Raw genomic sequence first — 25,389 nt, 5'->3', positions numbered from 1 at the left:
AAGGGCAATAACTCCTTAAGGGGTCAATTGACCATTTAGGTCATGTTGACTTATTTGTAGATCTTACTTTGCTGAACATTATTGCTGTTTACAGTTTATCTCTATCTATAATAGTATTCAAGATAATAACCAAAAACGGCAAAATTTCTTTAAAAATTACCAATTGGAGGGCAGCAAGCCAACAACCGATTGTCCAATTCATCTGAAAATTTCAGGGCAGATAGATATTGACCTGATAAACATTTTTATCCCATGTCAAATTTCCTCAAAATGCTTTGGTTTTTGAGTTATAAGCCAAAAACTGCATTTTACCCCTATGTTCTATTTTTAGTCGTGGCGGCCATCTTGGTTGGTTGACTGGGTCACGCCACACATTTTTTAAACTAGATACCCCAAAGATGATTGTGGCCAAGTTTGGATTAATTTGGCTCAGTAGTTTCAGAGGAGAAGATTTTTGTAAAAGATTACTTAGATTTATGAAAAATGGTTAAAAATTAACTATAAAGGGCAATAACTCCTAAAGGGGTCAACTGACCATTTCGGTCATGTTGACTAATTTGTAAATCTAACTTTGCTGAACATTATTACTGTTTACAGTTTATCTCTATCTATAATAATATTCAAAATAATAACCAAAAACAGCAAAATTTCCTCAAAATTACCAATTCAGGGGCAGCAACCCAACAACAGGTTAACCGATTCATCTGAAAATTTCAGGGCAGATAGATCTTGACCTGATAAACATTTTTATCCCATGTCAGATTTCCTCTAAATGCTTTGGTTTTTGAGTTATAAGCCAAAAACTGCATTTTACCCCTATGTTCTATTTTTAGCCGTGGCAGCCATCTTGGTTGGATGACCGGGTCACGCCACACATTTTTTAAACTAGATACCCCAATGATGATTGTGGCCAAGTTTGGTTTGATTTGGCCCAGTAGTTTCAGAGGAGAAGATTTTTGTAAAAGATTACTTAGATTTATGAAAAATGGTTAAAAATTGACTATAAAGGGCAATAACTCCTAAAGGGGTCAACTGACCATTTCGGTCATGTTGACTTATTTGTAAATCTAACTTTGCTGAACATTATTACTGTTTACAGTTTATCTCTATCTATAATAATATTCAAGATAATAACCAAAAACAGCAAAATTTCCTCAAAATTACCAATTCAGGGGCAGCAACCCAACAACAGGTTAACCGATTCATCTGAAAATTTCAGGGCAGATAGATCTTGACCTGATAAACCTTTTTAACCCAGTCAGATTTCCTCTAAATGCTTTGGTTTTTTAGTTATAAGCCAAAAACTGCATTTTACCCCTATGTTCTATTTTTAGCCGTGGCGGCCATCTTGGTTGGATGACCGGGTCAAGCCACACATTTTTTAAACTAGATACCCCAATGATGATTGTGGCCAAGTTTGGTTTGATTTGGCCCAGTAGTTTCAGAGGAGAAGATTTTTGTAAAAGCTAACGCCGGACGACGGACGACGGACGACGGACGCCGGACGCCAAGTGATGAGAAAAGCTCACTTGGCCCTTTGGGCCAGGTGAGCTAAAAACGATCCACGCATAAATGCACGACTTAAAAAAGTGTGAGGTAATTTATATGTTTGTCTAGTATCTCAGATCCGTTTAATAACACGTAAAATAAATTAAAAAAAAACATTACCCTATTCCTTTACCAAATACTCCTTAGAGAAGAAATACCATTTGAAACGAACAGAAAAGATAAAAATGTAGTGATCCCTAGTATCTCAATCCTTTTTTTCGGCTGTAAGCACGCTATTGCAGCTAACGTTTTCTAATGCATTATCGAGACATCTCTAGTATATTCAAACTACTGCAAATTATAGAAATGGCTTTCATAAAGTAGCAACCACTTAACTTAAAAAAAGGGGGTGGGTAATTTTTTTATTTGAGTCAGATTTTTTTCTTCGCGCGTACGTTTTTATTCCTTTTTTTTCGATGCTGGTGATCTAATACTTTTTTTTTCAATGTTTAACACTATAATGTATGGGGAAACTCTTGATTCAGAATATTTTTTTTATCATCTGTATGACCATTTTTTTTTTTTATCAAATTGAGGATCGAAATATTACCATTCCCATCCCCGACCCCCCCCCCCCCCTTTTTGAAGTCAAATGGTTGTACCGTTACCGCTAGAAAAATTTTCCAAAAATTTAAATTCATTTCTTCGTAATGAACATTTAAATGACATACAGTTTACAAGTGAGAACAAATGTTATGTACAGGTCGCTAAACAAGGTGTATATATATGTGAACAAATGTAATGTGAAACCAGTGTACACTACACTAAACTAATTGTAAACATGTTTACTCTACACGGCGTTTGGTGTGAACACGGCCTTAGTCTTCTGTGCACGATATTATCATTTTTTTCGTGTAAATATCGTATAATCATCAATTTTTTTTTCTCAATCGGTCAGTGTTGTGAAAATATGGCAGGTAATTAAAGTTCGTGTTTTGACGACAAGTTTAACGATTGTACCTTGTTTGTCAACAATCGACAAAAAACAACAAAAAAGCATAGAAATTGACCACGTGTTTAACATGTAAATTCAGATAATAGTTTTTTTTAAACACATTCATGCGTATTGCAATCACCGGATTTTTACGAGATGGGTCACACTGAGGTCACTTTGCATACGGAAAATATGTCGGGGGAATTGCTTCCTGGAAGGAAGCAATTTAAATAAGGTAAACTTCTTCAAAATATGAATAAATTAAAGAATTTTCTTCAGAAAAAAGTACATGTACACAAGTTTTATAAAGAAAACTATCCATTGAGTTATTAAAAACATATGCATTATTTTTTTTAATTTGAGGTTTATTATGACTTTAACTTTTCAAAAATGTGGAATTTAAGAAATTGGAAAAAATAATTGAGAACAACAACCATCCCCCTTTTTTGGTAATAAGTCCAATGCCCGACATTTCTTTATACATAATATACAAGTAGTGTAAGGGAGGTAAATCCGCTCCAACATTGTATGTTAAATGTTTTAGAACTACCTCCCTTAGACTGCTTTTAAATTGTCTTAATTGTCCATTGACCGGAAATACCTAGCTTTCCCCCTTTTTTGCACCCTATTCCGAAACAGTTTTAGCCATAATCCCCCAAAGTCAATACTAACCATCCCTTCATGGTATGGAAACTTGTGCTTTAATTTCAGAGAGATTCATACACTTAAACATAAATTATTGTTTGACTACTACAAAAATGATTATTTAGGTCCCCTAGTTCATCAACTATTGGGACCATAACCCCCATATCAACCTTACTCAATTAGTATTGAACCTTCCTGTAACAATTTATAGAGATCCATACACTTAAACACAAGTTATTGCTTTTTTTACCCCTTATTCCTACATATTCGGGAAAATTAACCCTAACTGAATCCTAGCATTCCCCGTGTTAGATGGAAACGTGTGGTACAATGTTAGAATACACTTTCACACAGGTTATTGTCTTGTAACTAGAAAAGTGCTTGTTCTTTGGCCCTTAATTCCTAAACTGTGTGTCCAATTACCCCTTTAAATAAATCCCAACCTTCTTATGGTACAATTTCAGAACCAGATGCTCCGCAGGGCGTAGCTTTATACGACCGCAGAGGTTGAACCCTGAACGGTTGGGGCAAGTATGGACACAACATTCAAGCTGGATTCAGCTCTAAATTTGGATTGTGATTAAATAGTTGACACAGCATAGGTTTCTGACACAGAATGAATGTGTTCTAATGAACTTATCTCTACTTATCTCTTAGAGCAATTCACTATGCTGTTGAATATTAATCCTCTCAAAAAAATGTTTGAAGAAATTTTCTTTTTATTTATGAAATTTCAAATGAGAAAAATTGAATCCAATTTTTTAATCACAACTAATCTCAATTAAAATATTCTAATGGAGTTTGCAACAATAACTACTCATTTAAATACATCATAAAATATTAAGATGTAAAAAACTGCTTGTTATCACTGAATGGTAAAGATTATTTAAATTTATCAGTTGGTAGTAAAAAGTGAATATACATTGTATATTGTATATAACAAAGATTTAAGTTGATTCTGGACAAAGAAAGATAACTCCAATTAAAAAAAATTCTTGCAATAAGATATTTCTTGCTTACTATTCTGGACAAAGAAAGATAACTCTAATTAAAAAAAAAATTGCTATTTCACAATATTGTAAAATTAGATATTTCTTGCCATTGCACAATACTGTGCAATTGAAAAGACTTGCTATTGCACAATACTTAATATAATAATTTTAGATCCTGATTTGGACCAACTTGAAAACTGGGCCCATAATCAAAAATCTAAGTACATGTTTAGATTCAGCATATCAAAGAGGCCCAAGAATTTAATTTTTGTTAAAATCAAACTTAGTTTAATTTTGGACCCTTTGGACCTTAATGTAGGCCAATTTGAAAACGGGACCAAAAATGAAGAATCTACATACACAGTTAGATTTGGCATATCAAAGAACCTCATTTATTCAATTTTTGATGAAATCAAATAAAGTTTATTTTTTTGACCCAGATTTGGACCAACTTGAAAACTGGGCCAATAATCAAGAATCCAAGTACATTTTTAGATCCAACATATCAAAGAACCCAACCGATTCATTTTTTGTCAAAATCAATCTAAGTTTAATTTTGGACCCTTTGGACCTTAATGTAGACCAATTTGAAAACATGACCAAAAGTTAAGAATCTACATACACAGTTAGATTCGGCATATCAAAGAACCCCAATTATTCAATTTTGATGAAATCAAACAAAGTTTAATTTTGGACCCTTTGGGCCCCTTTTTCCTAAACTGTTGGGACCAAAACTCCCAAAATCAATACCAACCTTCCTTTTATGGTCATAAACCTTGTGTTTAAATTTCATAGATTTCTATTTACTTCTACTGACGTTATGGTGCGAAAACCAAGAAAAATGCTTATTTGGGTCCCTTTTTAGCCCCTAATTCCTAAACTGTTGGGACCTAAACTCCCAAAATCAATACCAATCTTCCTTTTATGGTCATAAACATTGTGTTTAAATTTCATTGATTTCTATTTACTTAAACTAAAGTTATTGTGCGAAAACCAGGAATAATGCTTATTTGGGCCCCCAATTCCTAAACTGTTGAAACCAAAACGCCCAAAATCAATACCAACCTTCCTTTTATGGTCATAAACCTTGTGTTAAAATTTCATAGATTTCTATTCACTTTTACTAAAGTTAAGAGTGTGAAAACTAAAAGTATTCCGACAACGACGACAACGTGATAGCACTATACGACGAAATTTTTTTCAAAATTTGCGGTCGTATAAAAATTGAAATCCCAATATACAACTTTGTCATGAAACTAGATTAATGCTGTTTTCGGCCCTTAATTCCTGAACTTTTGGGACCATTACCCCAAAAATCAATCCCGACCTTTATTTTGTGGTTATAAACATGGATTCTTTTTACTTATTCAAAAGTATAAATCCAGAAACAATCCCGTCTTTGGACGATGCTGACGCGATATCAATATACTACCATTATTTTTCAATTTTTGTGGTCGTACAAGAACTCCTTAAGGGGTAAATTGACTATAATGCCTGTATGACACGACCTAGTAATGTATGCACATACAAAATTTTGATCTCTTGTTACTCATAATTAGATAAATAAGCAAATTTTTTTCAGGTAGTCCCTGAACCATGAAAATGAGATCAAGAACAATGGACATACGACAGACGGAAACGTCATTACATAAGGCATCTATATACAATGTAAAACGCATACAGGTTTTCTACCTTCATAAATATGTAGTTTTCATTGCCACCAGATTTCCATTCCCATGTTTCTATTTTCTCATTTTCTGCAACAGTAGTTGCAGGTTCCACAAAAAAATGTGTTCGAGATGAACATGAAGTGCTTTAGGGGTGTGAAAACTCTTGTCGTTTAACTTCATGTTAGTAATGCAAAATCTTGAAATGTTTTATTTACCATAATCAACTTATCCTCCATGTAGTATTTATTTCTGCCTTTTTTGAAATTTAATGAATTTTTTTTTTATACAGGTTATTACAACACATGCACGAGTCTCAGAATTGTTTGTCCTATATACCTTTATAATATAAAAGCAGTTGGTAAAATTATAACGATTGATATACTTGGGTATGATTGCTACAGATGATTCTGACAACAAGTCAATTAAGATTTACGATAGAAACAAGTTTTAGTGGGGTTGACAGCCTAGAAAGTGGCATATATAAGAATTTCGTCACTGCCCGACATTTATTCTGTTCTGAAATGCCTTCTGAAGTTCCTTGTGTTATATTAAGGTATAACTGAAAATAAACTCTGAGACAAGTGCCTGTGTATTTGAATATCAACCAGAAAGCAATACAAATGAAATTTTAATAATTCATCCACTTGATTAAATTTTTTTTTGATGGTACAACTTTAAAATGTTGGCATCAAGGAAATAAGACACATTAATACATGTACCTAAAAGATTGTATGAAAATGACAAGAGTCTTGTGAAAACTTTATATCAAATTATCATATATAATCACATCATTTTTGACTTTTTTTTCTTCATGAACCATTAGCCATGGGATTATCAACTTTTTCTTTAAACTCATTCATCTAGCTATTGACATTTCACATATTTTTTGGGCTGTAATTGTTTATTTTGTTCCTGTTTCTATGTCAGTAGCTGTTGATTTTTTTTTACAAGACAATGCAACCAGAGAATCATTCAAAGATTTTTCTAGATCCAGATTCATCAAGGGAGAAGATGTAAATTTTCTCCACACTGAGCCAGATAAACGAAGCAACTAAATATATATGTATTCAATTTATTTCTGATACAATGTATCTATTGTGTTCAAAAAGTCCTAGTAAACTTTGACTTCTTGTTTCTGGCCTGCTTCTCTTGTATGATTCTTGGCCAGATAATCAGTGAATTCCTGATATGGAGACTTGGTGAAGGTGGTTTCCTTCCACAAATCAGGAGTCAGGTAAGAATAGGTATTGGCTATAGCTGCATATGTGGCCTTGGCTGAAAAATAAATCAAAAGTAAGATGCAAAGTATTTCACCAAGACTGAAAGCAGGAGGCATATTGTAATATCTTGCTCATAACTAGTGATAATTTGCAAAATTATTAAAAAAAATAATTATATTCTGATGTACCAATAATTAATGTAGTGCATTTCACTTATATTTGGAATATATTCAACACATTTATAGCTTGCCTTTTAACAATAAATTGCCTAACCGAGTGCAGCTGGATACTACTGCAGAGGGACAACCCTGAACAGTTGGGGCAAAAATGGACCCAATATTTGCACTTGATATTTGAAGAAATTCTTTTTAAACTTTTGAAATATGAAAAAAAAATCTTTCCCAAGATATGGTCATTATCTCAATTCAAATTTCCTATGGACTTGGCAACCATAATAACCCATTTAAGCAGTGTAAGGGAGATTATCCATATTTTACTTTTAAGTATTTGCAAATTTACCAGGACACATTAGTTTCTCCCCTTTCTTGTCCCTAATTCCTTAACAATTTGAGCCATGACCTCCCAAAGGCAAAGCCAATCATAACCATCCCTTTTTGGTATAGAACCTTGCAGTATAATTTCAGAGAGATCCATGGTTTATGTACATTACATTATTTTTGAGTAAAACTGTTTTGCTATAAAGTAGGCTTTTATTTCTCTCAATTGAACTCATATTTTTCTTGTCAGGACTTTTTAAGGCAGACAATATGGTATGGGTTTTTCTCATTGTTAATAGCCTATATGGTTGCTAATAATTGCTTACATCCTCTTTGTTTGAAATTAAGTGGATAGTTGTCTCATAGGCAACCCTACCTGCACACTCTTATTTTTTTAGTACAAACCATAACAATTCTATCCCCAATCAAGTAACAGAATTCTTACCGAAGTTGCCAAGTGTAGCTGTACATCCTCTGGCTGAAGTGTAACAATCTTCAATACCAGCCATGGTCAACAGTTTCTTTGGAACTGGAGCACTGACAATACCTGTACCTCTGGGAGCTGGGATAAGTCTGACAGTTACACTGCCACATTTACCAGTTACCTGTAAAAGGACAATTTATTATTTAAAACTTGGGTCTCAAGCATTACCTAGATTTACTCAAGGTAAACATAAATGTACTCGGATAAAATGTTGATTATGAACTTCTAAAATATGAAATTCTATATATTTTTTCCATCCTTGAGCTTATTTCATTTACATAATAGAAAGAAATTTTGTACAATCAAAATCATGAAAATGCCATAAACTCTTTCAAATTGATGAATAAACAGATAATGAAAGGTCAAAAATTTGTGAATTGTTTATACTTCACCTCCATTTTACAGATTAAAATACATGATCAGATTTTTTAACAATTTTCGACAAAGGGTACATGTATGATTACTGATGAAAGAAAACATTCATTTTAAGGTAATTCTAGCAACCTACCTTACATGGTACTGTATGGGGTTTACCGATCTTGTTACCCCAATAACCTCTCCTGACAGGAATGACAGACAATTTAGCCAAGATGATGGCTCCTCTAATAGCTGTTGCCACTTCCTTGGAGCATTTTACTCCCAAACCAACATGACCATTGTGATCTCCAATAGCAACAAAAGCCTGTAAAAAATATCAAATATTTAAATGTCTCCCATTCCCTTCAGGTTGTTTATTACTTTTAGACAACAGATAATTTACATTTGAATTCCTTGATGTCTTATGAACAATTTCATTGAGAGCATAATCTTACAGAAAAGAAATTGTGACCTAAAGTATCTTAAGAGTTCAACTGGATTAATGAAAGATATTTTTGAATTTAAAGATTTTGATAATTCAGGATTAGAATAAGTGTTGAATATAATGGATCAATAATTTTTTGGGTCATTTCAATTCCAGACTCCAACTTTTTTCAGTTGTGTTCAATAAATGACCTTACCTTGAACCTTGTTCTTTGTCCAGCTCTGGTTTGTTTCTGTACAGGCATAATCTTCAATACTTCATCCTTGAGTGTACTTGGGAAGAAGAAATCAATGATTTCACATTCCTGGATAAAAAATAATCAAATGAAAGTAAAACATATACCCCATTTTCCTACATTCAAAAATAAATGCATGTATGACAATTCAGGGATGTTTTTTATATATAATGTACCGGGTGGTAGAAGGAATCCTAGGAAAGAGTACAATGCAAGTAAAAAATATTTCAATGCTAGTAGATTTGATGTACATGTACCATTTAAGAATCTTTATATTTCAACAAACTCTGAAATCCGATCACAAATAAATGAACAAATTACTGACAACAGCTTCTTTGTTGAAGGTCTCGTGTGGGTTGAAGATCACACACACACACATATTGACTAATGTATATCAAATAATGTGCAGCCCCCTTTAGTACATGACTTTTAGAAACAAACCTTAATAGGCAAAGAAAACAGGTAAATTTCTTCTAGAGACTTGATCTTCATGTCTTTGACAAGACGTCCCAGTTTGGTAACTGGCATCCATTCCTTATCTCCATCTTTATTTCCACGACCTCTACCTCTTCCACGACCACGTCCACGCCCTCTTCCTCTACCCCTACCACGTTCTCCCGACCCAAAACCACCTCTGAATCCTCCTCTATCGCCGCCGCCTCTACCACCGGCTGGTGCTGCTGCAGGTGCGTCCGCCATTGCTGTGTAGATACAAGAATCATTATTAGAAGAGAAAAAAAATCTTTCATTGCAAATGCCTGAAATGGCAACAGGAATACAGTAAATTTATTTTCCTTATTGAGATAATGTGGGTTTTCTTTATAAGCTTTAAATTAAAGTATGCAGAACATAATAAATTTCAATAGAACCCCAAATTAAATTCAACTGTACAAAGAAAGGCAACTCTGAGTAGACAAGCCTGTATGACTGCAGCACATTAGATATACATTCTGTCTCAGTCTGGGGTAGAAATACATGCTACATGGCCTCATCTCAGAAGTTTAAATCAACTTCATTAATTATTCACCTTCTACAGCTAACAATGGGTGCGAGTCCGACTATTCGTGTTGGCCATATGCATGAGGAAATCAAGTTTGAGGTCTAAAAAAACTAAACCCATTTGTCAAACATTTAAGACTAACCTACTATCTCATTGATATACCACAGGTTAGATGAAACACAATTAAGTGTATAGTCGCCGTCAGCTGAAATTCGTAGCGGTTATCAATTAAAATAATCTAAACTATCAACCACGTTCACTCGAGATATAGTTTTTCACATTCCATTCATAAATCGCAAAAAGAAAAACCACTACTGACCTACCTTTTAAGTGATTGCACTGTGATAATCCTGACCTTCACATTTTCCAAGACTATTTTCAATGGTGGAATCCGCCATTGTTTTTTCCGGAAGTGTTCCCCTGGAGTTCAATTTCATAACATTTGCATAAAGCGCGGGAAACCGTATCACATCAGTGAAAAGAACATTTCAGGAAACTGCGTAAATGCCGAATTTCACATGTAAACAAATGATCCTCATAGAAACGAAGATGGCGGAATTACAATGGAAAACATTCTGGAAAATGTGAAGGTCAGGATTATTACAGTGCAATCACTTAAAAGGTAGGTCAGTAGTGGTTTTTCTTTTTGCGATTTATGAATGGAATGAGAAAAACTATATCTCGAGAGAACGCGGTTGATAGTTTAGATTATTTTTACCGATAACCGCTACGAATTTTAGCTGACGGCGACTATAGGAATCACATTATGCAGTATATTTCAACCATTGAAGCCAGGGGTGGGAATGGATATCTGTTCTCAGTGTAATATATAATGCATTACCAGTTTGTGGGCTTTGGTCCTGATTTTATTAGAGGGCATCAAGGTCTCATTTCCCTGGTCAAGTGAACATAAAAAACGCAGTGTATTCTAAACTGTCTGAACAACTTATATTTGGTCAGATAATTTTTATTAATAATCATTCAACAAAAAAAAGAGTTGATAGTTAATATCGTGTAATTTCCTCTAAAACAGTCTGTCACAATTCTTGAAACACAAATATATTTTTGTCCGACACTTCTTAGTAAACAGGTAAAGGTTTATGTTACATGACCCATAAACTATTGTGATAAATAAAAATCTGATGGAATATCCCCCCCTTTTTCTCATATTAAACCAATTTGTTTATAGGGTATGAAATTAGCAGGGGGCCCACAGAATTTGGTTTGGGGTACTAAAACTTCTGTTTTTCTTGTTTAGGACTATATATTTGGGCTACGAATGTTAAGCTGTGGGCTACCATTGCCAAAGTTTTAAGTTCTATCCCTGGCATGCCTGGTTTACGTCACATTCCTGCAAAATGTCGAGGAATAATCCGTATTATTGCCACATTGTGCTCAGCCTATTTATACATTGATTATAATTTTCGTTTAACATCTGACCAACCAACAAACATATAGTCGCCGTCACGTAAAATTGGCACCATGATTTTTGTCAAAATTTTCTAAAATATCGACCGCGTTTACTCGAGATCATGTTTTTCAATTAGCGGGATAAAAATCCAATCCAAATATATACTACTGTCCTACCTTTTATTGTGTTTGCACTGTATAATCCTGACCTTCACATTTTTCAAGATTGTTTTCATTGTAAAACCGCCATCTTGGTTTCTATGAGGATCCCTTACTACATAACATTCGTTACTCTCCAGGTAATACCATTGTCATTGATGATACGATTTCCCGCGCTTTTTACATAGAGATGACGCACAGCTCCGAGAGACACAAGAAAATTGAGAGCACGTGGACTCCACGGCAACACTTCCGGTAATAACAATGTCGGATTCCACCATACAAAATAATCCTGGATTTTGTGAAGGTCAGGATTATACTGTGCAAACACAATAAAAGGTAGGACAGTAGTATATATTTGGATTGGATTTTTATCCCGCTAATTGAAAAACATGATCTCGAATAAACGCGATCGATATTTTAGAAAATTTTGACTTTTCATGGTGCCAATTTTACGTGACGGCGACTATAGTCAAAATATGGAACAAGACCATCCTAATGTTTATGGTATAGACCATGGGACGAAAACAACACAATTATTCAACTAATCAGAGAATATTTTCAAATTAAGTAAATATATTTCATATCAACATGCTTTAAGATAATGTTTCCAAAACCGATTTCAATTAAAAACTTGTATTTCTCAATGATTATTTGAGATTTAAAAGAGACATATTTTTAGCAATGGTACCGACGTGATATATAAACCGGAAAAGGAAGTTGGTGGAGAAATTCTCGAATTTCTTGAAAAAATCCGAGGCTATCCGAAGAGTTCTGAACCGAGAAGACTTTTCAACCTAATACCACTACTAGGTCTTGAATTTTATATAGTTTATTGAGTCAAGTCAAGAAAATGAAGCACTTGAATAAATGTTCAGGTTCTATTGCATATAAAAGTCGCACATATTTTCACTTGTAGTTGGTACCTACACCTACAGTGGAAAATTATGAAATCTTGATCATTCAGACATTCTCACAAAATTTTCTCCAACTGTAGAGGTTAACTCCCTTTCCAACTATTTTCTGTAATAAAACATATTAAAGACAAAAACTTTGTAAATGCAACTGAAAAAACACTGTTTATTTGTAGTACATACATCCAAACGGGTGTCATAAGACATAACATACTAAACCATGTCATATCTTTATTAAACCGTGTCTTTAATACAGTAAGAACCTGTATTACTCATGTTGCCAAAATGAATCCATCCTTCATTATCTGTGGTAGTAATGTCAAAACCCATAGTTATACGGTTGTGCTTCTGTACCGGTTCCAATCTGTCTACAGAAACAACATTTCCAGGATTATTTTTGAGATTTAATCTGTTAGTGATCTTGCAAGGTGATTTGTGCATATAAGGCACAAAATGTGTGACCTAGGCATAAAGAAACAAGGAACCTTTTCCCCTTGCTGTTTTGAATTTTAACACTGTACTAAGTGTACCATAGTATCGATCACTTTACCATTAGTACTGGCTTTGGGAGCATGTTAAGCGTTGTTTGCAGTGTTGTTTTCTATGAATAAGGCTGTCGGTTGAATATTTATTTTGTTTGCAATCGTACCACATCTTCTCATTTTATGTAAACTATACATGTAGTGGTATTGTCACAATTCTAATACTGTAAATTCAAAAAATATCGCAGCATTTTTATTGTTGCAAAAATGCAACAGGGTTAAAATCACAATAATTCAAATTTGCATTATGAAATTTTTTATATGAATTAAATACAATAATATAGAATTTTTCCTGAATACCACAAAAATTCAAATCACATTTTAGTCTTATAAAATGACAAATTTGCAGTATTAAATGCATGCATTAATTTTGTAGGAATACAAAATAAATTCTGTAATGCTTTCACTCTTCTAGCAGATATCATATAGAACTGTTGGTTCATTTTATTGTTTGGATACCAATTTTTGTTTTTCTTTTCTCAAAAATAAGTGTAATAAGCTGTCAAGTTGATAGTAATGGTATAAATGCTTTTTAATGTGATTTAGATTTTTTTTTAGGTATATTATTTTTACCTGAAATGAAATACATGTAAAAGACAGCAGGAGGTATGACAGAAGTTGAACCTGATAGAAGAACAAGGAGTATGGACCCTAAAGTAAGTCCTTGTAGTTCCAAGTAGTATAAGTATATCTCTTTTTGATAGGTACTTCAAAAAAAATTCCTGTAAAAAGTTTTAAGCAAATAAATTGATGAAGGCGGATCTAGAGGGGGCCCTGGGGTGCTCAGGCCCCCCTTTTCGGGGAAAACTTTGGTTGATTATATAGGGAATCACTGATTCAGTAATTCTGAAAGTGTCTTAAGTTAAAATACCAAATTGATTTGCATCATGTGCATCAATATATTAAAATTTGCCATCTTCAACATCTTTGGGCAATATAATAGAAACTATAAAAGATTATGGAAATGAAAATAACAATAGAAATATAAAAGTAATGTCAGACAAGCTATTGGCGGGATCACAACATCTACGATGCTTTGATTACCATAATTCATGTTGATTTAAAGATTATATTTGGTTTATATATATATAAAAATTATTGATGATGGTCTATTGTCTTTCAAGATGCTTGTAATGAAACCTGACTCTAAAGCTGAAAATATAAAAGATAGTCATTGATAATCAATATAGGAATGTTCCATTTGCCAAAAAAGAAATAAACTGACAAAGAGCCATTGATTCTGTGGAAAGGTTTGACTTCTTTCACAATTATATGTAACAACCAAGGACATGTACATGTTTATATAATATATTGATCATATGCAACAATTTATATAATTTTTGAAATATTTATTTGTTATAGAAGGAACCTCTGACTTTCCCGCTGGATTTGTCTAATGTTCCTACGGACATGGCAGAGGTGATGAAACAGATTAAACAGGTTTGTTTAACTTATGGATGTACATACCAATACAGGGAGATAACTCTGTAAAATCAGTTGAACTTTTTAATTACATTCTATTGTTAGGAAAATATTAAGCTTCCCAATGTAAAATTAAATTATTAAAGATATCTTAGACTTACTGGTTCATATATTTTTATTCTGTACCAAATACATTCATGTGTGTAATACTAATTACTCGATTTGATTTTCCTGCTTTGAGGGGCCAAATAGGATAAATAAGATAGATAGTGGCAAAATCTAATGGTCTAATTACATCTAATTACATCTTTATTCAAATTTAAAACTAAACATGACTGAAGAACAACAATATGATCTTTAAGTAGACCTCAATCATATGAATTTAACCAAAATTACTGATGATCGTGCCTGTCCTGACCTACCTCTAAGTTTTGGTCTTGTAGCTCTTGAATGAGTGTTCAAAGTACACAATATTGCAAGATAAATGATGCATGAATTGAAATAACAGAATAATATCTCTGATCTATTAGCTGGTTTTTAAATAAGAGATAATGATTACTTACAAAATAAACTCCTTTTTATTTTTGGGGGCATTGGTGGCTGAGTGGTCTAAGTAGTTACTCTATAATCACTAACCAGTCAACACTGATGTTGCAAATTAGAACCCTGCTCCGGCAGAATCACTTGACTCCAATCTTAATTGACTAGGATTGATAGTTTTCTCTGACACTCTGGCTTCCTTCTTCTTCTTTCAGTAACTTCCTCTTGTGGTTAGGAGCACATCAATTTCTTGATTATACACAATGGGCTTATATTACACGTACTAATATAGCTAAAATCACTTTGTTATTTCACAGTATAAAATGCAATTGCAAATATTAAAAGACTTATATGAGATTATAATACACGGACGATATTAAAAGTTATTCACTTTGATACTTCGTTAAAAATAGTCTAAAATCTAAAATGACAATGAGCAACTTTATGACATTAGTAAAACTTAGAAAAACTGGCCACCTCAAAAAATAAAAAAAAAAGTGGTGCTTAAGTGTGGCGTTGCAACACAGAAAATGAAATCAAATATTTTTATTTATACAGTTGGCAGAGAGTATGTTGTATCATTGGAAAACTTTTCCAATAGTGCTACCCCAGTCTGTTACTGACGGTAAAACTCAGGTATGTTTTGTCTAAGGAGTCTGGTGTTATCATCTTCAGTATATTGTGAACAATGAGCTTTTCGACAATAGATAAAATATAATGTCCTTTTATAATAAACCTATGATTTTCACAATTGCAAGCCTGAAATTTTTTACTCAATGTTATAACTTGGACTTTATGTTCAGTTGAACATTTGTATGGTTAAACATATGAATTTCACAATTGCAAGTCCCAAAATTTTTACTCAATGTTATAACTTGAAGTTTTTGTTCAACTGAACATTTGCATGGTTAAAAAAGCAAAGTAAAACCTGAAAAAATAATTCTGATGCAATTATTGCCTAAATAATGTAATTTTTTTTTTATATGTAAACAAATGTGATGAGAATTTTTAAAGATGTTATTCACTGTTTTTTTTTTTTTAGACTGAACAAGTTTTCAGGGACCTTTTTAAAGCTCCAACATTTGATGAATTGGAACAGGTTGCACTTAATTCTGCAGGTGCATTGAAGTCATTAACAGATAAACAGCTTCAGCAAGTTTGGAAGACAGGGTGAGAGTATTCATAAATATTAATAAAATATCAAAACATGAGTGCAGTCAAAAATATCTTGCCTAAGTTTTGAACTGACATGCTCAGCCAAATGTTTAGTGTGGTAAGGAATGTTTATACAAATTGTGTGATCTCAAGACACATTATTGTAATTTCAAACTGACTAGTCTATAGTTTCCACCTCAATTCCACACATTTGTCGATGAAGTAAAAATACTAGTTTTGAATGAATTAGTTTGACCTGGCAATAAATTGAACATACATGTACAACCTCTCATTTTTGTCACCTGCACAACTCGTTTTAGATTTATATCAGTAATGTCTGGGACAAGTTCTGTAATTTATGGAATGTCAACTTTTTAAAAAGATTTATGCCCCCAGGCCCTGGAAATATAAGATATGTGTAAAGCAGGCTGGGGACATCGAAACTCTGTTCTTTTATTAATCCTGCATTCTCTTACATGACCACTTAGGCTGATTGGTGTAAAAAGAGATCACAACACATCTAGTTTAAAAAATGTATTAAACTAAAATCTCAGAAAACTGGGAGATAGTACATGTATATAAATTGTCAGCTAGGTTAGATTCATAATATTGACTATAAATAGTAAATGTATGAGCCAGTATGATTCATAGTCTTGTTAAAAAAATATGGAAAGTTTTTTGTAGTATAAAAAGGTATATCATTATATAATTGATATGAATCAAAATTAATGAAATTCCGAAAATTTTGCAGGGAATTTGAAGTTGACAGCATAAATTTTCAAGGTCAAGTTCACAGATGGAGACTGTCAAACCTTCTACAGAAAGGGTCAACAAATGCTCAGAATACATTTTATGATGTAAGTATTTCTTTACATATGAATTATAAAAAAATAGTTTTGGAAGACGATTGCACAAAGTGTAATTACATATATCTGTTATACATGCCAACTTTTCAAAATTTTCATGGGCAATTTTAAGTGCAAGAGGACCTAATTCTCCTCTTATATTGTCATAAGTGCTCTTAATCTACTACTGTATTGTTTGAATTAGTTTATATGGGCTTAAATATCCTTCCAAACTCATTTGAATGCCTTTTTAAAGGTTTTACTTTTATATGGTAAAGATTTCCAGAATTCAGGTAAACATATGGGGGATATCCTCCATAATTCGGGATAGTTAACTGGTCTTATTTATAGTCACGAAGTTGTTAAGTGAGATAAACATTTCCCCCCTTTATATCCATGTCCGTGCTATGCAATTGACTTATGATATATACATGTACTCAGATATATTCAATTTACAAAATGACGTGTACATGAATTTGCATTTCCAAACTGTGTTGTCAAGAAATCCATTTCATTAAAAAAAAAAATTGAATGATAATTCTTTTAAATAAAAGTATCTGCACTTTTTCTGGTTTTCTATTAAATTAGTTGTTCCAAACAATTAAAATAGTTCATTAGAATAAAATATATAAAACAAAATTACTGGCTTATTATTTTTAAGTTAAGGCCAACAATTGATGAAACTGTTTCATTATTATCTGATTGTCGCTTGTCTTTCAGGATTTAGCTTTGTCACTAAGAATATTAATTATCACAGCTAGAAACCGATTTGCATCAGATTTCTTCAGCGTGTCAGAATCTATAAAAAGCATTGGAAAAGGCCTGGTTAAACTTTTAGGTAAGTCTCTTACTTGTGTCATGTCTATTTGATCTTTATTAAAAGAAAGATAGGAGGTACCAAAGGGATAAATTCAAACTCATAAGTTGATTATAAACTGACAATGTCATTGCAAAAAACTAAGGCTCCGTGTTCAAGGCTGTACATTGATCTATAATGTTTTACTACTTTTAAAAAAATTGTTATTTGGATGGAGAGTTGTCTCATTGGCACTCACACCGCATCTTCCTATATCTATCTACCAAGGACAAGCAACAGTAGACAAAACACAGCATAAAAAAGATAAAAACTGCAAGGGATATGCCTACATGATTTTGTGCAGTATTAATAATTATAGTTTCAGAATGTGATTAGTGCATTTATTATTGAAAATGGGGAACAGTTGAAAAATCGAAGTCAGTAGAAAGTATTTCACAGTTTTCCATTTACCAAAAAAAAAAAAAAAACAAACACAGACTCTTATAAAATAAGATGAAATATTGATAAATTATTATTGTGGGTAGGAACTTTTATGGATTAAGGTAAAAACTGTATTTTTGGTTGATACTAGACTTGGTGGTTGCATATTCGTATACATGAAGTTATAACTTCCTGTTGAAATGAGGAAATATAGCTTTATGGGTAGTGTACACTCCAGAACTAAACATAACTAATAACTTAACATTATCATGTCATACTTCAGAACTTGTTAAGAAGAACTTGTAATTGAGCACAAACAAAAATACAAAAATCTGAATGTCAACTGCGACCTATTTGAATCATTTATATTTGATAAAAGCTTGATCACCTAATTCTAATATGACGTGCTTCCTTTGCTTTGTGAACAAACCCCTGTTCTAAATCCAACAAATTTTGCTTGCACATGCGTATATTGACTATTGCAGAATAATGAATTTTATCAAATGGCATGCATTTAATATATTACATTAACTTAAAACACTTCCAAACTCTTAAATGATGCACATGTTGTTACCAATTCATTTATTATGACTGTAATGTGTTGCATTCAGAAATTGACATATTTGACCTAGATACAACAACCGTTCATGATGGCTGTTCAAACTCCTCCCTCTTAAAAATTACAGTGTCAGTCGTTTGCTTCTTTGCAAACAAAATGGGAGGTTCATGAAAGAGCCTATACAAACGATCTACACTTAATTGTCCTTATCAGAATCGTAATAATTGATGCAAGCTATACTTTATTGGTTGTTTTAACATGGGAAGGCATTATATTCGTGTTATTTTAGCCCTCACTATCGCTCGGGCAAAAATAAACACGAATATAATGCCTACCCATGTGAAAACAACCAATAAAGTATAGCTTGCATCAATCATTTCTTAAATATTTGTATTGCTAATTATTTCTAGTTGACACAATCATCAGATTGATTTTCTGGTTTCATTGGATTAAAACTAATTTGTTGGTCCAAACAAATAAGAAATAGTTATTTATTGTAGATATTGTGATAGGCATGCCATCAACATGTTTAGAAAGCATTGAACAGAAGATTTTAGATGAACATATGAAATACTTGGTGGCAGAACTAACAATTAAGGTAAACCCCAGGTCCCCTTTATTGTGTCCTCCATAATCATGATATTAAAGGGCAAAAAAAACCCAACAGAAATCAAAGCAGTGCAAAACATGAATAAATATAGAATAATAATTGAATGATTTATTAACTTGTTTCTCACTCCTAAACAAAGTATTGAAATATATGGTTGTATAACTTTGTATTCCCAATCTAATTGCATTATCATAGGGAAAGCATAAACAGTTGTGTTTGTGATTAGTCCAGTCATTCTAGCATAGGTTTGACCCTAACCCGAAAGTAATTGCAGCAGAAGATTTCTAAGTTTTAATCTTTAGCATTATACCCAAAATATACACAGAAAAAAGTCCCATCAAATATAACTTGAGGAAGCCTAAAAAATTCACAATTTGAAATTCTTATGGAGATTTGCATTGAAAAGGGAGATAACTCTTGCAAAAAAGCCAAAAAAATCAATTAAAATTGATACAAAATTATAACTTTACAGCTTCAGAAAGTATTGATTCTTGATTTTTTAGATGGTCTTTAGACTAACAGGAACAAATAATTATAGAAGTATTGAAGGTTTGATTTTTTTCCAACACATTTGACATATATAATAAACAAACAACAAAATATTTACTTTGCAGCAAAATTCTATGAAAGACTTTGAAGCTTTTTGCAGCTATGTAAAACAAAAGTGTGAAGAGTTACAGTCAGAGAAAACTCAGGTAAAATTTTGTTGTGAAAATAATTTTCACTATTTTAGAAGTAAGTACTGTTAATTTATTATTTTTCATGGAGTACTAAATATATGTTTGTTGTTGTTAGAGGTTCAACATGAATTTAAATGTTCCAAGCAAAATACAAACCTTGATTGCTACATTTGTCAAAAAACACAAAACATGCAGATTTCCTCAATCCTCAAAATATTTGCAAAAATATACTGCATAAAGTAGAGCAGAAATTTATTTGCTTTGTTGTTACGACTGCATCACAAAGTATTGATGTTTTTAGATTTGTTTTTGTAGATAAAAAAAAAGATGTGGTATTATTGCAAATGATACAACTCTCCACAAGAGACCAAAATGACACACAAATTAACAACTATAGGTCACCGTACGGCCTTCAACAATGGTCAAAGCCATATTAGCTATAAAAGGCCCAGAAATGACAATGTAAAACATTTCAAACAAGAAAACTAAAGGCCTTATTTATGTAAAAAAAAAGGCAAGATATATTTAAAGTTGTTCACACATTGACCCCTATCAAATTTGTATGTGTAGAAAAAATGTTGATAGAAAGGGCTGAGACTTTTATAAATAAACACATAGGTTGTTTTATATCTGTACAGTTTAGTTATGAGGCATTTCAGTTGTATTTGAATTATATGTTTTCTATAAGTTGTATAATTAAACCTTTTCATAACTATTTTACATTTCAGACTACAGCTTTAAGACCTCCTCCAATACCATACTCTTACCAAACACCAAATAAATTAGATATAGATCTGAGATTATTTAACAAAGGTTTGTAAGAATGCTGTAGTGTTACCATGGTTATTATTCTGTCGTGAAATTCTGAAATCAAGCAGATGTCTGACCTTTTTTTGCCCCCAACGTGGTGAAGGACCTTAAACAAAGGGAAAACCCCATTTTGTAAAAAAAAGTTAGTGGCATGAATAATGTGAATCAATTCAAGTGAGAAAATTAAAGGCCTAATTTAAAACCAAAAAATTATACAATACACGTACTTATATTGTATAACACAGCTAAGTTATATTTTTGTCACTATGGCCACCTTTATATTGTCAACCTATTTTTGATCCCTTACTTACTTAGTACATGTATTATTATGAAATTGAATTACCAAAACTGTATTATTATTATAAATCTAAAATGTCAACGTCAAGAAGTCAAACTTTAAAATTTTGTAATGTAACAATAAATTTTCTATTTCCAGATCTGATAAATAATTGTTTACCAATATTGAGCAGTATTTTAGACAGAGGGTCAAGAGGATGGTATGTCCAGTACAGACTCAAAATGATGCAAGATTTACAAGGTATTGAAAATAGTTTTTGATATTCTAATATGTTTTTATTTTGTCTAGTGTCCTTTTTGTTGTTTGAAAAAAAGATAATAGACAATAAAATTGGCTGTATGAGTTTTGTATTATAAGAATTTGAATCTTTACCGGTAAGCAACATATGATAAGAAAATGATTAGTTTTAGAAAAAATGCATAAGTCTTAATCTGCCAAAAATAAAGTATGGAGGAGTACTAAAACATGAAAAGTTTCTTTTTTTTTTCTTTCTTTAAAGCTTGATAATACAGCCTTTCTTTGAGCAAAAATGTCTAAACATTTCTGCCATTTCTATTTGAAAATTGAGAAAGGAGAATTATCACAAGTGATTTTTCAGCTTTTATTTCGCTACTATGGCTTTACTGATGATTGAACCCTGTTGAAAACACTTATTTATTTACTCTCAATGATTTTCAGTGTATAAAACTGGAAATAAATTGATTTAAAAGTATCCAATGTAAACTAGCTGCCTACAGAAAAGATCCTTTGAATTTGATTTTTTATTTTTATTTTACAGTGTCATTTTCAGGTATTTTAGCATGCTTGCCAAGCCTTAAAAATGTGCATGAGTTCTATTTCTCAATGTTTGATTTTGAATTATTTAAAGCAGTGATTTAGGCTTTTACCGTTTTACCATTTGAACTTTTTTGAATGAGATAGTTTTGAATTATATGATAGTTCTAGTTTTAAATAGTTATTGGTAATTATTTTTGTGCAGGATTACTTCCCTTGAGTAATAGCTCTGTGTTATCTAGAAGAGTTAGACTATATATATATATTTGTAGCATTCATGTATTCTACTAAATAATTAGCATAAGATAATAATGTATTCTTGAAATTTTTCTCCTTGATTTTAAAGATTTACACTTATATGAATTATTCATCTCTCAAGATGAACACTGAATTTAAAAAAAATCCCTTAAGAAATGTGTTATTTAGTATGTACTTGAAGCTTATTTCTGTATACTGCTTTTTCAACTTTTACACTTTTAATAAATTTTCTATTATCAATTCTGTTTATATGTTATAAGTAATGTTTTGTAAAACATATGATCAAACCAAAATTTAAATTTAAGGCAAAGTCATCTGAAGTAACTTGTTTCTCCAAAGCAACAGATATTTAAATTCCTAACAAATGTTAAGATAGATATTAGTAAAACAAATTACTTCTCCAGTTAAAATAAAATTTGTTAAACGCTTGTATGATTTTCTTAGAAATATTAAAAGAATCAATTTGAAAATGCAACTGCTGTTGGATGCAGCATATTTATTTATAATGCTTAATTTAAAGTATAACTAGAGAAGCTATTGTATGTGGACTTGTAAAGCATTTAATATAATCAGAAAAAGACAAGAGGGACTTTTGTTATATTGTATTTACTAAATTTTTGGGAACACACAATTTGGCTATTCAGTTTAGTCTTACCTATGAAGCAAGTTGCAGTATTCACGATGTAGTGATACTTATCTGGTGAGGGTGTCATCATAACCTATTTTTCTTTAGCTATTTTTAGAACTTAGAACACCTGGGTATTCCATACCTTATTAACAATCTTGTGTTCCAAAATATGTTTGATTTTAGATTAATAAACAAATGCATATATTACCTCTATTCCAAATTTGACTTGTCCTAAAATTTGTTTAAACCTAGTTTTAAAAAATTAATATGACATTTATTCATATTTTGACCTTACCTCCGTGTTTTCTTCTATTTTTGCAATTAAACTTGTCCAATCTGAAATATCTTAACACTTTGCCTCATAGTATGCATATTGTATTTTGAACATGAATTTAAAACCAAAGCCAAAAAAACAAACAATTTTAGTCGATATATGTTGCAGTTTGATTATATTAAATATTTTTTGCTCTCAATTATTGTATTTTTCTACAAATAAAATGTTATAAATTTTTAACTGTGTTGAAAATACCAGATTAATCTGTTTTGGGTTTTCACATTGTATTTTATCAAGAGAATTCATAAATTATTCTTAATTTTATGCTATGATGATCATTTTTTGAACTAAAACTAAAGACTCATTGATGACAATATCCATTTTTGGAACCACAGTTAATACTTCAAATAATGTACTACATATCTAATATAAAATTTCAGGGTTAAAAGTTGGAGTGCAAGTTCGGGAGAATCAACATTAACATAGTAGAACATAAAACTATAAAATGAATGCTATCAATAATATTGTCCTAGATTATTATTCTGTTTTTCTATTTCAGGACAAGGTCTTTCAAATAAGGAGATGTCAAAGGTTTGTTCTTACTTTACATTTAAAACAAGGGGAGGAGGTGAGCTAAGGAACCTTTTTGTTTAAGAATTGAAGTTTCTGAAAATGATATATGAAGATGTGGTATGAGTGCCAATGAGACAACTCTCCATCCAACTAACAATTTATAAAAGTAAAAGACTATAGGTCAAGGTACAGCCTTGAACACGGAGCCTTGGCTCACACCAAACAACAAGCTATAAAGGGCACCAAAAATTACTGGTGTAAACCATTCAAACAGGAAAACTGATGGTCTAATCTATATAAATAAGAAACGAGAAACACTTATGAACCACATAAACAGGGGACAACCACTGAACATCAGATTCCTGAGACTCCTTTTTTAAAAATATAACATCAGATTCCTGAGACTCCTTTTTTAAAAATAAATATAATATGTTTCTGAAAATCTCAAATTAATATTTGCCAAGATTTACAGTTGAAAAGGTAGTGCTTATTACATATAACTGCATAATATATACACCTAAATATGGTATATATTTTAAGGTAGAAGAATGATATAAGACAGAATAACAGTGGTCCAATACTTTTGTGAATATGCAATAAATAGAAAAGCAAAGTTTTCAAAAATGCCAGTTTAAAGCTGAAATGTTATCTTTTATCATTGATAGACTTTGGATATTATGTTATTTGTTAGATGTCAATCTTCATGGATTTTATTGATACAGGAGATCCACAAATTTGAATGTTTAATTAAGTGCAAATTTTCTTTTGTCTAGTATGTATACTTTGGCAAAACCACATAATAAGGTATACATAAAAATACAACTTTTCTTTAATGAAAATTGGTATTCATGTAAATCAATTAATTCACAGTTTGTTGTTTTCCACTTTGAACATGTGTCACCAGCCTTTGACTTATGTTAGAAATTGACAATGTACTTGCATCCTTGAATGATAAACACAAAGTCATAACTATACTTTATTGTAGTTTTAACATGGAAAGGCATTATATTCGTGAATATTTTTACCAGAGGGATAGTGGGCTTAAATAACACAAATATAATGTCTACCCATGTTAAAACTACAGGAAAGTATAGCTTGCATCAATTATTTCGATTCTGATTAGGGCAATTTATATGTTCTATGTCCGATAAACATTTGTGGCCTTCAGCAGTTTTCTGCTCTATGGTTGGGTTGTGATCTTTTCCATTCTCAATTTTACAACTAAATGCAGTTTAAATAACAAGAAATGTATTTATTATTTACAGAAAATTAATGAGGCAATAACGGAAGAGTATTTAGACAGGGTATTTGAAGCAATAAAAAGTAACACAGAGTTGGACAATCTACAAGAAGGAATAGGTATATTTTCTTATTTTGTACTTTAGAGAAAAGATATTTGTCTAAAAAGATACATTTTAGTATTCTTGTCCTAAACATGCGTATATATAAATATTTGTAAAAATCAATCATTCATTTTAACACTGATTTGACCATGATACATCATGGAAACAGATCACTAATGTATGATTTGTAGCTGTTCAGAACTGGACTTAAACTGAAAACTTAAACAAAGCCTAATGTGAAATGAAGGTCAATGTCATTTGTTTTTAGAGAATCTGTCAAGGAATATTTCCTCTATGATTTGTTATTGTTTAATTTGTATATGCCCATTTA

General features: G+C 31.7%; 2 protein-coding genes across 2 annotated transcripts in view; one reads left to right on the top strand and one right to left on the bottom strand.

Annotated features, from left to right (window-relative positions):
• Window positions 1-6,845: 6,845 nt before the first annotated feature.
• LOC134725095 (small ribosomal subunit protein uS5) lies at window positions 6,846-9,754 on the bottom strand. Its single transcript, XM_063588626.1, has 5 exons — window positions 9,469-9,754; window positions 8,989-9,096; window positions 8,499-8,672; window positions 7,952-8,111; window positions 6,846-7,064 (listed from the first exon to the last, which is right to left on the bottom strand). The coding sequence occupies exons 1-5, from the start codon at window positions 9,724-9,726 to the stop codon at window positions 6,901-6,903; spliced, it is 864 nt and encodes a 287-aa protein (XP_063444696.1). The 5' UTR covers window positions 9,727-9,754; the 3' UTR covers window positions 6,846-6,900.
• Window positions 9,755-11,486: 1,732 nt separating this feature from the next.
• The window catches only part of LOC134725097 (uncharacterized), a 122,107-nt gene continuing 108,204 nt past the window's right edge, over window positions 11,487-25,389 (top strand). Inside the window, exons 1-13 of the mRNA XM_063588627.1 lie at window positions 11,487-11,935; window positions 13,611-13,708; window positions 14,415-14,492; window positions 15,573-15,650; window positions 16,057-16,184; window positions 16,921-17,026; window positions 17,735-17,852; window positions 19,311-19,408; window positions 20,035-20,115; window positions 20,829-20,913; window positions 21,347-21,448; window positions 23,702-23,733; window positions 24,981-25,074. Of these exons, the coding sequence (XP_063444697.1) occupies window positions 13,661-13,708; window positions 14,415-14,492; window positions 15,573-15,650; window positions 16,057-16,184; window positions 16,921-17,026; window positions 17,735-17,852; window positions 19,311-19,408; window positions 20,035-20,115; window positions 20,829-20,913; window positions 21,347-21,448; window positions 23,702-23,733; window positions 24,981-25,074 (1,048 nt within the window). The 5' untranslated portion in view covers window positions 11,487-11,935; window positions 13,611-13,660. The remainder of the gene's footprint in view (window positions 11,936-13,610; window positions 13,709-14,414; window positions 14,493-15,572; window positions 15,651-16,056; window positions 16,185-16,920; window positions 17,027-17,734; window positions 17,853-19,310; window positions 19,409-20,034; window positions 20,116-20,828; window positions 20,914-21,346; window positions 21,449-23,701; window positions 23,734-24,980; window positions 25,075-25,389) is intronic.

Source organism: Mytilus trossulus, chromosome 7 (genome assembly GCF_036588685.1).
Source record: "Mytilus trossulus isolate FHL-02 chromosome 7, PNRI_Mtr1.1.1.hap1, whole genome shotgun sequence".
In the NCBI taxonomy this organism is placed as follows: domain Eukaryota; kingdom Metazoa; phylum Mollusca; class Bivalvia; order Mytilida; family Mytilidae; genus Mytilus; species Mytilus trossulus.
This window is presented reverse-complemented; position numbering and strand designations above follow the sequence as displayed.